This window comes from Chiloscyllium plagiosum, unplaced genomic scaffold (genome assembly GCF_037043375.1).
Source record: "Chiloscyllium plagiosum isolate Xiang-an unplaced genomic scaffold, Cpla_swu_hap1 HiC_scaffold_6, whole genome shotgun sequence".
Lineage (NCBI taxonomy): Eukaryota > Metazoa > Chordata > Chondrichthyes > Orectolobiformes > Hemiscylliidae > Chiloscyllium > Chiloscyllium plagiosum.
Window position 1 is genome coordinate 65407214 of NW_028270144.1, and position 13063 is coordinate 65420276.

A 13063-nucleotide genomic window follows, 5' to 3' on the forward strand; every position below is an offset into this window, starting at 1 on the left:
AGGTAGAGTGGATAGCCAGAGACCTTCTCTCATGGTGGAAATGTCTATCATGAGGAGGCATAATTTTAAGGTAATTGGAGGAAGGTTTAGGGGAGATGTCAGAGGTAGGTTCTTTACTCGGAGAGTGGTGGGTGCGTGGAATGCACTGCCAGCAGTGGTCGTAGAGTCAGATACATTAGGGACACTTAAGCACCTCTTGGTTAGGCATGTGGAAGTTAGCACAATGAAGGGTATGTAGGATAATCTAATTTTAGAGTAGGAAAAAAGGTTGGCACAACATCGAGGTCTGAAGGGCCTATACTGTGCTGTATTCTTCTGTGTTCTAACATGCTTTCACCTTGAGTAAAGACAAGTATTTGTTCAATGAGATTAGAATCAAATTCTTCAGCGATGTGTTCAGCAATGATGGGGCATTATTTGATCCATGGAAAGCTGAAGCCATTGCAAGTGGTGTAGCCGCAACAATATTACTGGAAGTTTGGAGTTTTCTAGGAGCCATCAGTCCTGGCCTCACTATACAATGTAACAAATGAGACCACCAAGTGGACTATATCATCCAAACAGGCTGGAAACCAGGTCAAACAGCAGTTGTCATCAAGTTGTACAAATACCTAAATTGACTGAGAAAACTACCCACCGTGTTTTCAATGCAAGCCTTTTGGCTAAATACAGTTTTCCAGCAAAATTACAAAGTAGGAACCCATCAACTGTTGCAATGGTAAGCCATTTTAAAAATATCTGTGGAGCAATGTTATTTGCAAAAGATGTGCTGTCTTGAATGGGATGTCTTTCATTTTCATTTCTATTTGTGCAGAGCTGAGTTTGAAGTGATGTCCAATCATAGACCACTAGTAAGTTTGTTCAGCAATCCACAAAGCACACTTGAGTACAGCATTGGGATACTGAAGTTACCAAAGTCCAAGTTGCTTGTTGAGTACCAGCCAGGCAAGCTCAACCAGTATGCTATCTCTCACAACAGACCATTGCCAACAGTCATACTATTTGTGAGGAAAATGTTGGCAAATGACAACTTAACAACTTAGATCTAAATCTGGTGACAAAGCTGCTCAAACTAGCTGACATCAAACCAGCAACAAAACAAGATGAAACATTGGGCGTGATACCTATGGAATCATGAAAGTGGAATGATGTGGTCAGAAGAGTACTTATAAACAAAATTCCACAATGTTGGAATGAGGTCACCATTATAAGCCATGATTTTGCGTTCTGTGTCAATAGCATTGTCATTCCACAATCATTAGGGAATATGTTATTGATCAGGAATTTGTGAATATTAAACGACTTGGAGGAAAGATTTGGTTCTCAGGAATTGACTACATATTTGAATACAAAATCAGTCTGTGCTTACCATGGCAAGAAGCAACCACAATGCCAAATCTTCTCAATCCACATGGACATGGATATGGATTATATTAGTGTTGATTTTGCAGACTTGACCACTAGTGAAAAATTGCGAGTTGTTACTGATGATTGCAGCAGATATCCAGTCGTGGAAATAATTACATTTGTTTCAACAAGTATCATGACTTAATCGGAAGAATGCACTGGTAATCATACACCACTGTCTTTTAAGCTATAATAAAATGTATAAAATTCCAATATGACTACCCTTTGCTTAACTGACTGCTGAAAGCATTTCACTCTAGGTAGCAGAAAATTAACTATTCATTGTAAACCCAATTTTAACAAGAGCAGTGAAAAGAAAGGATTTCTAATCTTCTACTATGCAACTGAAAATATACCCCTTTAAAACCTGAAAATATGCATTTACTCAATCAGACTTAAGATGGATAAAACACAAATATTTTAAATATTTAATACTATGGGTGGAGAAAGAATGCCCAGATCACATTGGAATGTTATTTCTCGCAATCCCATTTATTTTTTCCCAATGAAGATACACTGTTGCTTGCAGGATGATGGTCATTCTTTGTTTGATCAGGTTGACTTAAGTATTTTATTGCAAGCATTCTTTTAAGCTTTCTTGATTTTTCTGTCTTTGCTGTTCACACAGAGAGTTGGATGCTTTCTGTTTGCACACTGTGATCAGGACTTGGAGACACAGTCTTGTTCAGCATCTGCATCTCCCTCTTGACCATATAAACTGAGTTCACAGGAACAACAGAAGTGCCTGTGTGCAAAATCCAGAGTTGCAGCATTTACTGAAAAGGTGCTTGCTTAAACAGATCACCAGCTACCTATTGGACTCTAATCCAATAGCTTTGACTTTTCTAAGTCATTTTACCCATAGCTTAGACCTGATGGACACCAGGACATGTCCAGGTGCCAGTGGCTTTCTATGGTATGTGTTTGGGGGCTGAGATTCCCCTGCAGTTTAACCCAGGGCTATCAGATTCCTAGTTGCTATCTGTCTGTGAGTTGGCAATTCACGGATATTGGTGATGCTGCAGCATTGTGCTGGCAGGAGAAACTTGGTTCTCTTTTTACAGTAAGCTAGCTCACAGCAATTGATCATGATGCATAACAGCACCCTGTGACAAAACCACTGCCATCCTCACTATGAATCAGATGAATATTAGACGGATTGAAGTCCTCATGATCACAATTGACGACACACTGTTGATCTCTTGGATTTCCAAAGCAATCTTACAGCTGTCATCTTTTACTGTTTGTATCATATCATGTTCATTTCACTTTTCTGTTGGCTACTTCTCAGTAATCTCAGGCTCAGTAAAATTTTCAGCATTCAATTTTTAGTTACATGCAACATCTTCCTGACAGGTATTATCTTCCTTTCTCCTTCTCCTCCACAAAGCACAAACAAGCTTCAGAGGTTTGTTCTCCAATTCTCATACTTCATTAGCCAACTTGCTGGTTACTTTTTATGAAGCTTATTTTCAATTGACTTTTCAGCACTTCTAATTCACTCATTTTACTCCTTGCACTTATATATAAGTTCAGTCAAACTTATGTAATCTTTACTGTTCTTAATTTACTTTAGCTGACCACTCTGTGTACTTCTTTCCCACCTCACTATTGAGAGTTGTCTGTCTGATATCTGCCTCAATTAATTCAACCTTCATGTACTGTTGAGGTTGTTACTATCTTAATCGGGATCAGTAACTTTTTTTAGTGTGTATGTTGTACTTATTGTTGAAACTAAGGGTGGCAAGAGGGAGGAGAAATAACTGACACTTCTATCATGGGTTCAGTAATCTACTAATTGCGAAGTTGAAACTTGCTGTTTTAAAAGATGGATTTCTTAGTAACCGTATAAAAATGATTGTTTTGAAAGTTGTATGTGGTAACTAGGTAGATTGATTTCAAAAGTTACATTTATGAATTATAAGCATTCTTCTCAGCTTTCAGTATTAACCCATTCAAATGTTTTTAGTGGTGTGGAGGTAGTAGGGGAAGGTTACCTTTATCTTGTGTTTCCATTCTCCCCATAGCATTGTCCCTCTTTCTTGCTTTATTCAGCCCCATAATAAACCCGCACACTCTCATTCCCTTGCATCAATTTCTCCATTTCTCTGGCTCGAGCATTGTGCATTCGACCCATTACCACATCCCACTAATTGATAGTTATATTTTCAGTCACTTTGATGCCACTTTCATTCACCTTGACTCTGGAGTTCTTTTCCATGCATTCAGTTTTCTGTTACTTAAAATCTCCTCCATTATTTGGCTAACCTCCTCAGCTTTGGCTGATGTCTGCTTTCCTTACACCTCGGTGAACTGCTGTGGGATATTTTTCTGTGTTAACCGTTCTTTATAATGCTTGTTGTTCTTCCATTAAATGGAGTATCACTTTGTAGATGTGTTGGAGCTTTATCCTATTTGTACAGAGCTAATGGTATTCATCAAATCAGACAGCTATGGGAACAAGGTCTTGGCAAGCCCATCACCATGTATACGTCATGGAAATTGGTTACTAGAATGTGTTGCTTTATGTTTTCCTTCTCATGAGTGGGAATATCAACAAAAATAGACATAAGGATGCATAATGCTGGAAATATGCAGCCTCTGTAAAGAATAAGTAACTAAAGTTAAATGTTTTGAGAGAAAGCCCTGTATCAGAACTGAACAGAAAATATTTGTTATAATTAGTAAGATTAAAACCAAAAGGGGGGAAGAAAGAAAGGAGTAGAAACAACTAATGCTCCTGGCATGGGTTGATTGCTAATAATTTAATATAAAGCTATTGAGTGATGTAAACGTTTGGTAAGACCAAGACTATTAAAGTAATGAGTATTAAGGAGTCAAAAGTATGTTGGAATGCTTAAAAGGATCACAAACGGGACTCGGCAAGATGGCGGCGATTCTGTAGAATTCTCTGGATAGCTCTGCCTAACAGCCAAGCATACTGGTATTTTTTGCCATCGCTGGCCAGCTTATGTGGTGGAATTATTAGTTTAAAACCTTACAGAACACATATTTGTTAATCTTTTAGAGTGGGAAGAATGTCAAAGGGAAAAGGAGCAAGCAAACAGCAGCAGGAAAGACACTCCCCTACAGCACCTACCACACCAGAGACTGCAGCAGGAGCAGCCTCTCATGAACCCCCCGGGGACTTGACAGACTCACAGGAATTGGCTGCGGCGATGGAGAGACTTACCTTGAAAGCTGGGGCTGCGATTGAGGAAATCTGTGGAGAGATTCGTGCCCAGGTCCAACCTATCGCATCCATGCTGCAGAAGCATGAATAGGAGATCCAGGGCCTCGGGGAGAGGCTAGAGGAGGTGGAGGGTCGAACTAAGGCCTTGGAAGCTGCGATGTAGTCCTCATCCAGTCGAATCCAGGTGCGGGCCTTGCGAGACCATGTCGAAGACCGAATTGTCGGGCTCCCTGAAGGTGAGCAGCTAGTCAGCTTCTTTGAAAGCTGGCTGTCGAAGTTTTTGGGCCTTTACATCGAGTCCAGCAGGCTTCAGATTAAAAGGGCATATCAGGTTACAGTGCACAGGTCAGGGCCGGTGCAGCCCCCCCCCCCCGCTCAGTCGAGTGCACTTCCACTCATATAAGGACAAGCAAAATGTCATAGAAGCTTCCAGATCCCTGCGAAAAGATCCGCAGGCACTGCTGTACAAGGGGTCAAAAATCAAGTTTTTCCAGGATTTCTCTGCAGCTGTAATTCGAAAGAGGAAGTCCTTCGATGAAGTTAAAAAGGGGCTGAGGAACCTGGGCATCCAGTACTGCACGAGATACCCCGCAGTGCTTCCTTTCAGCCACGAGGACTCAGTTTATACATTTGACTCAGCGGATAAAACTAACAACTTTGTGGACACTTTAAAATAGACGGAATGGCCTGAAGAATATGGTTAATGTTTGTTCTCTTTTCTATCTTTACCCATGTTTTCCCTTTTTTTTTATTCCTTTCTTTCTCCCTAGTAATTTCTTTTTTGGAAAGGGGGGAAAATACCTTGGAATAAGTTGTTCCTATTTCTTTTAATAACTGGATTTTCTGATGGGAATTTTTGTGGATGTTCTTTGTTGTCTCTCCCCCTTTTTTTTTTGTTTCTTCTGTTTCTCTTTTAGTCACAAGTAGGGATGACATGAAGGCAGCAATGGGTGGAGTGCTCATCCTGACTTTGTCTTTTTTCTGTTGATTTAAGGATCATGTGTTTTTTCTGGTCTAAGGCTGGCGCACAGTCCGGGTTTGAAGGAGCTGTGAAGGAAGGGATGGGTAGGGTGAGTGCCCCTTATGGGCAGGGGGAAGAGTCTTCCGTTCAAGGTTTTAAAGTTGGTTTTCTTTGTAGTTTTTTTGATAGTAATAGTTGTTTATAGTTATGATAGAGTAGATTTTGTACATATAGCTTTTTGACTGTATGAGTCTTTATTTACTTATGCTCGGCGCTTTGTAAGCAGGGTTCTCCCTCCGAGGGGTTCAAAGGTCTCTGAAAGGAGATATGGCTAAGTGTCTTATTAAATGGTGCACCTGGAACATTAAGGGAAGTCATTGGCCTGTTAAAAGGAAAAAAGTGCTTTCTAGCTTTAAAAGGGAAATGTTTGATATCACTGTTGCAGGAAACCCATCTTGATGATGGGGAACACCTGAAATTACAACAGGAGTGTTATGACCGGATATTCTTTTCATCTTTTACTACTAAAAGTAGGGGAGTGGCAGTACTTATCCAGAAAAATCTTCCGTTCACATTATTAAAGCAGGTGTAAGATGAGTAGGGACAGTTTGTGATACTTAAAGCCCTGATACATGGGGAGGAATATGGCATTTTAAATGTCTACTGTCCTCCGGTGCAACCCCTCAAAGTTTTGATTAGTGCTTTGTCTAAGTTGAGTGCTTTTGGAACATGGCATTCTATTATAGGGGGGGATTTTGATTGCCTTTTAGATCTGACAGTGGACAGGATGCCTTATAGGCCCCCAACTATTTCTTCACAGGCCAAGCAGATGATTGACTTATGCGAGGAATTGGGGCTGGTGGATGTTTGGAGATGTCTTCACCCTACCGGCAGTGACTTCACCTTTTTTTCAAACCCACATAAATGTCACACGAGGATTGACCTCTTTCTGGCTCTCTCGGTCCTTCTGGATTCGATTATGGGTGGTAAAATTGGGAATATAGCTATCTCTGATCACGCGGTAGTATATTTGGAGGCTAAGGCCAAAGTGAAGGGCTAGGTTTGCAACACTGGCGTTTGGACCCTTTTCTCCTTAAGGATTCCAAATTTGTGGAATACGTTTTGAGAGAGTTTCAGGAATTCTTAACTATCAACTCAAACATGGCTAGTAGTCCGTCTATGCTATGGGAAACTGCTAAGGCCTTTGCTAGGAGATTAGCTATTTCCTATTCGGCTAGCCTGAAATGACAGAAGGAGGAACAGCAGTGTCTACTTGAGACACGGTTGAAAGCCGCTGAGGTGGCACATTTTGTGCGGCCTTTGGTGACTAAGCTACAGCAGATCACTGCCCTCAGGGCTGCCTTGAATTCAATACTGACACACAACGCAAAGAAAGAACTTGTTTTTGCTAGACAAAGGCTGTTCGAATAGGGGGTAGGCCAGGGAAGTATTTAGCGTACCTGATTGGAAAAAGCATGCTCCCCAATCCATTACTGCAATCAGAGACAGCGCTGGGGTCCTTATATCTGATGCTAAAAAGATTAATGAGGCATTTCAGAGCTTTTACTCTGAATTGTATCGGTCTGAAGGTTGCGAGGACAGGAGTGCTAAAATGGAGATCTTTTTAAAGAACCTGGACCTCCCAGGGGTAACCTTGGAACAGGCCTCTCTCCTTTATGCCTCCTTGACAGTTCAGGAAATACAGGAGGCAGCTGGGCAACTTCAGTGTGGTAAAGTGTCTGGCCCAGATGGTCTCCTGGGTGAGTTTAATAAGGAGTTTATTGGAATTCTGTCAGGGCCGATGTTGGAGATGTACAATCACTCCTATATGCATGAATGCCTACCACCATCTTTGAGAGAAACTAATATTTCCTTAATTCTTAAGAAGGGGAAAGTTCCTGAGGATTGTGCCTCACACAGGCCCTTTTCTCTATTAAATTCAGATTTCAAGATTCTGTCCAAATTCCTGGTGCTGAGATTGGAAAGGGTATTGCCCCATTTTATTAAAGAGGACCATACAGGCTTTATAAGGGGTCGTAAGTCCTCTAATAATATTAGAAGGTTGCTGAATATGTTCAAAGTTTGTCAGCAACAATCGATTCAGGGGTTGGTGATTTCCTTAGATGCAGAGAAAGCATTTGACCGGGTGGAATAGCTGTATCTTTTTTATGTCTTAGAACAGTTTGGGTTGGGTGGAGTCTTTGCCAGGTGGGTGGAGGATTTATATCGCCACCTTCTGGCCGCGGTCATCACCAATGGGGTGAAGTCTGGGAATTTAAGGGGGTAGTCGGCAAGGCTGCCCCCTCTCACTGTTGTTGTTTATGTTAGTGATAGAGCCGCTGGCAGAGGCCATTCGTCAGAACGTCCACATAATCGCTCTGGAAGTGGGATCGAGGGTACACAAGATTACACTGTACGCGGATGATGTCCTTCTGTTTTTATCGAACCCGATGACCTCTGTACCCCATTTGATACAATGTATCAATTCATTTAGGGCTATTTCAGGATATAAAATTAACTTTGCAAAATCGGAGGCTATGCCTTTGGGGAACCTTAAGGATGTGCCAGAAGTTGAAGGTGGCCCTAAGTTCCATGTTAAGTGGTCACGGGCAGGGTCCCGGTACCTAGGCATTTTTATTACCCCCAAGTTTGATCTGTTATTTCGGACTAACTTTGCTCACTTGCTCGACAATATTAGGCGAGATTTCCAGAGATGGGAGGCTCTTCCAATTTCATGACTGGGCCGAATATCTCCCATTAAGTTGAATGTTCTTCCTCGCTTGCTTTATCCCATGCGTATGCTCCCTATAATGTTTCCCAGGTCAACGCTTTGGTTCGTCTGGCATTGTAGGCGGCCCCTCATCAAACTTACTAAATTGCAGTTGCCTCAAGGAGGGGGAGGAGTTGATTTCCCAGACATCAGGAGGTATCAATTGAGTTCCCTGCTGTCCTTTGTCTGCGATTGGGTAGGTAACGATCCAAACTCAATATGGCTGGATAGCGAGGCCTCCCAAGCAAAGTTCCCTCTTATTAACCTGTTGTTCATGGATAAGATGAGGACAGTTATGGACCATTGCCAGAACCTCATTGTCATTAGTACAGTCAAGGCATGGAGGGCGATGCATCAGAGTGAGGGTTGTTTATCCAAGACTTCGGCACTTACACCTATAGTTGGCATGCCAGGGTTCCGACCAGGGATGATGGACTCGGGGTTCAAACTATGGGCAGCGAGAGGAGTTTCTAGTTTGGGAGATTTGTTTGAGGGGGAGGGTGTGAGGTCTTTTGAGCAACTGAGCTGCAAATACGGGTTACGCAGCAGAGACCTTTTCCGTTTTTTTTCAGGTTAGGGATTTCATCCAGAAGAAGACTACATTTCTCACTAAGCCCTATAAGTCCGATACAGAGAGGTTGTTGCTACGTTCCACAAAGACCCTTCGGTTAGTGCCCTCTATCGCCTACTGGGTGGCAGGGCCTGGCAGGATATTAACCGGGTATGTGAGGTCTGGGAGCAAGGAGTGGAGCTAGGAAAGCTGGGAGTAGAGATCGCTTCTGAAACATGGGAGAACATATGGGAGAATACTTGAAAGATCTCAATCTGTAATAGGATATGCGCTACACTGTTAAAAGTTCTGCACAGGGCTCATCTGGCACCAGACCGTCTGGCGAAGTTTAAAAAAGGAGCATCTTCACTGTGCCCCAAATGTAAAATAAGTGTAGGTACTCTTACCCATTGCTTCTGGACATGCCACAGGCTCCGTGCTTATTGGAGCACTGTGGCGGGAGAGATAGGGAGGGTATTGAGGACTGAAGTCAAAGTAGACCCAATATCTCTCCTCTTAGGTCTACCGAATTTACCATCTTTAGACAGACATGGGAAGAAACTATTTAATATTCTTGCATACTGTGAATTGGGTGTCTGAGGACCCGTCGGGCTTGCTGGGATGGCAGAAGTTAATTATGGAGCACATTCCCTTGGACGTTTTTACAAACATGGTGCACCACACAACAGACCATTTTTATAAGACGTGGCAGCTCTACTTGAGTTATTTGGATATAGATTTGTCAGTTATCTTAACTAGGGTGTTTGTTTAACCAGGATGGTTGGATTTGTTAAGCCCTGGGCCCTGGAGGGGGCCTCCTGAGTTAATACGGGTGTATATACAATGCTCCCATTCCTTTGTTTGGGAGCTTTACACCGAGCATAGCTGTTTTGTATTTTGTGGGGTTTTTTTTGGTTTCTTTTTTTGGTGTTGCTTTGCACAGTGTTTGGATTTGTTTTGTATTATAGGGTAGTTTAGTAGTTAGTAGACAGTAATCATATTGTAATTTGTGTTTTTTTTCTTTTTATTATACTGATATTTGTTATTGATTGTATTTTCAATAATTTTATATGTTTGTAAAGTTAAAAAAAATGCTAATAAATATATTTACAAAAAAAATCTCAAACAGGTTAATTAATCATTGATCACCTTGCCGTTGGAGAATTTTGCTTTGGTAAATTAATTTCTGCATTTACCTATTTCAAACAATGATATGTTTTCAAGCTTAATTTGTATTTGAAGCGCTTAAGGAAACTTTCTTTCCTTCACTCCCTTTTTTGTTCATGTTTTATTTTTATTCTTTTCTCTTTATTTCTTTTTCTTCTTTTGTTCACTCCTGCCTTCTGTCTTTTATTTAAAGCATTTTCTTAGTGCTGGCATCAGTTTCTTTCTCTGTTCTTCTGGCTTGTTAGTTAAGTGTGTTTGTTCTGTCTTTGCTGCTCGCCATGGCTAAAGATTTCACCAAGAAAAAGGACATTACCTGGGCAAGTTCAAGCACATAGCATTCTTCAAAGCATCAGGGTTTTGGATGGTGACGTTTATGTTCTTCTCCTCTCAAAATTTACCTCCTCTCAAAAGTAAGTGAATGATGGTAAATCTCAATCCTATATGTAAATTGAAATACTGAGGGCCATTATTAAGGTAGATGGTTAAATTTGATGTTTTTTCTTCAAGAGTTATCCTTCTTAGCTTTATCTGGCTTGGTTTCAACCTTTGTACATTTTGCTTTATTTGTTTATAATCAATGTTGAAATCATAGCTTTTGTGCATTTTTTCTAGGGTTTTATGTGGGAAGTTTCAAAGGAACTGGAAGCCTTGTTGGTGTTTGCCGAACATCGGTATTATGGAGAGTCTTTGCCTTTTGGGAACAAATCGTTCAGCGTAAGTTTGGAAAAATATATGTTACAAACTTAACATTTTTTCAGATTTATTTCAGAGGAAAATGTTTTGGTCTCTATTAGTGTGTTACCATTGTCTTCAGTTTCTTCTGCAATTAAATGAATGATGATAAATCTTTGTCTTATATGGACATTGAAATTCCATTGAAGACCATTTCTAAGGTCCTGGCTTCTGAAGTCTGCAATCACAATTGTTGCAATCCACATAGAGATTGTTATCGTCTAAAGATAAATTTGAAATCCCAGTTATTTACTAGACTGAAGTCACAAGGTTTTATAGTTTAAAGAAAAGAATTTTAGTCGTCAAGAATCAAGCAAAATTCTAAGGTAACTGTTTACAATTTACATCAAAAAACATAAATAAACATGATCATGTATGCTTCAGACTAAAACTCTCAACAGAAATTTCCATTTTTCTTGTGACATCCCCCAGAAAGTCTTTAGCTATTTATCATGTTCATTAAAGCTATCCACTTTCTTCAGACTAACTCCAGTTTTTTTTTACCTCTGCTCCCTCGAACAGTCCAGGATTTTTCAGCTTTGAAGTCTGAACTTCATTCTCAATTTCTGCTTGGTGAATTTAACAGAAATCTAGAAATATTCTGGTTTAACTCTTCTTCTGTTCACAGTTCTTAGTAAATAATTTTCCTTTGCCTTTTGAACTCGGGGCTAACACACAAACTTGGTTGCTTTCAGATCCAAGTCCAAAGTCTTTTGGTTTCTCCATGATGAACTGCTTGTGTCTGTGAACAAAACACAAATAAACCTACAGCAAAGAGCAGTTCCATGCAATAAAATGTGGCATACTTGGGATATTCCAATCAGAAGTTTGCAGTAATTAACCCTTCGCTCCAAAACCAAATCTTTTAAATCCAACGTGTGGATATATAGTTTATATGTGTAATGAAGTCAGCAAACCTCTCTTCCAGATTTTCTGTTTCCACATAGAAGCTTCCATATTTACAAACAGCTTTTAGATCTTCATTTGGGATCTAGAGTATATAAATGAAATATTTTATTGGTGTAGACCTCCTGGCTATACCACACGCTCAATGTTGGGTCATCAATTGTTTTTCCTTTCTCATTCTGAGTTTAGGATAACCAAATACCTTGAACCCTAGTACTTTTGTGGTGTTCTGGCAATTTCTAAAGTTCACCATTTTAATTACCTTGTCATCACAACATTTGAAATTACTTGTAAAATAGTATACAAAACATGATAGCAGATTTTAATGACATAATTGTGTATTTATAATTCAGTTGGCTCTTTACAGGGTACATAAAGTCCAAGTTACTTCTTACATCAGCATCTGTGTTTTTGTTTTTTTTTCAAATTAACAAAATAGATGAACTAGAGAATAAGAAGATATTTACAATTAGGCAGGGAATGGTTGAGTAGTTAGAATTGATGCCTGGCCATTTAAAATGAAAAAGTATGTGGAAGTTAGAAAAATGCTTATTCAGTTTCTAAATGTGAATACACTGTAAAATTTAGCTGTGATCTGTGCCTCTTGCACCTGGCTCTGTAATGGTCTTTGTGCTCTGAAAGGAAGGATGCAGCAATTCCAAAATAGTTTGTCAGGAATAATTGAAAGCCAATTTAGGTGGATGAAAAGGAACAAAGAAGGCATTTCTATGGTGGGTAATGGCCTGTTTATGGTGACAAATGGGAGTTGAATGTACAGAAACTACAGTTCCTACGACTGCTATAAACCTGAATTGATGATGTTTGGATTGATTTGGTAAAACCGCCAGAGGTGGGATGTAGAGCAAAGCAGGTTTCACTGCCAAATTCCCACAGCCTTAAAAAGATTTTCTGATTTCTCCTTCTACTCTCAAGGCAATAAATTTTAAATACCACAGAAGTGAATTAATTGGGAGGGAATGTGAAAGAGAGTAGGTTTGTATGGGAAAAGGGAATCTATGCAGCCATGCAATTGAACAAATATTTGATCTTTTTGATTTTGAAACTTCATATTGATTGGAAATGTAGACAAAATGAGAGAAGAACACTATGCAAGAAAAGACTGGATATGGGGAGCCATGAGTATTCCTTGTACTTTTTAAACTTATTTTGAAGTGTGAATGGGACAGTGTTTGAAACAATAGGCAGTAAATACTAATTTGGGTTGTAGCTCTTCGTCCTCAGATGAGTGACGTATACAGCTAGTAAAGTGAATTCCTAAATCACAACTTGGCAAAATAGTTTGGAAGGAGAAAGCATTTTCTTGTCAATTCTTGAGTATTTAGTAGCTATATTGTTAAAATGCTATATATAACACAG

General features: G+C 40.0%; 1 protein-coding gene across 2 annotated transcripts in view; it reads left to right on the forward strand.

Moving 5' to 3' along the window:
• Nucleotides 1–13063, forward strand: part of prcp (prolylcarboxypeptidase (angiotensinase C)) — a 52821-nt gene that overhangs the window by 20926 nt on the left and 18832 nt on the right. For both annotated transcript variants that reach the window (XM_043691650.2, XM_087988069.1), the window contains exon 3: nucleotides 10661–10762. In XM_043691650.2, the coding sequence (XP_043547585.1) occupies nucleotides 10661–10762 (102 nt within the window). The remainder of the gene's footprint in view (nucleotides 1–10660; nucleotides 10763–13063) is intronic.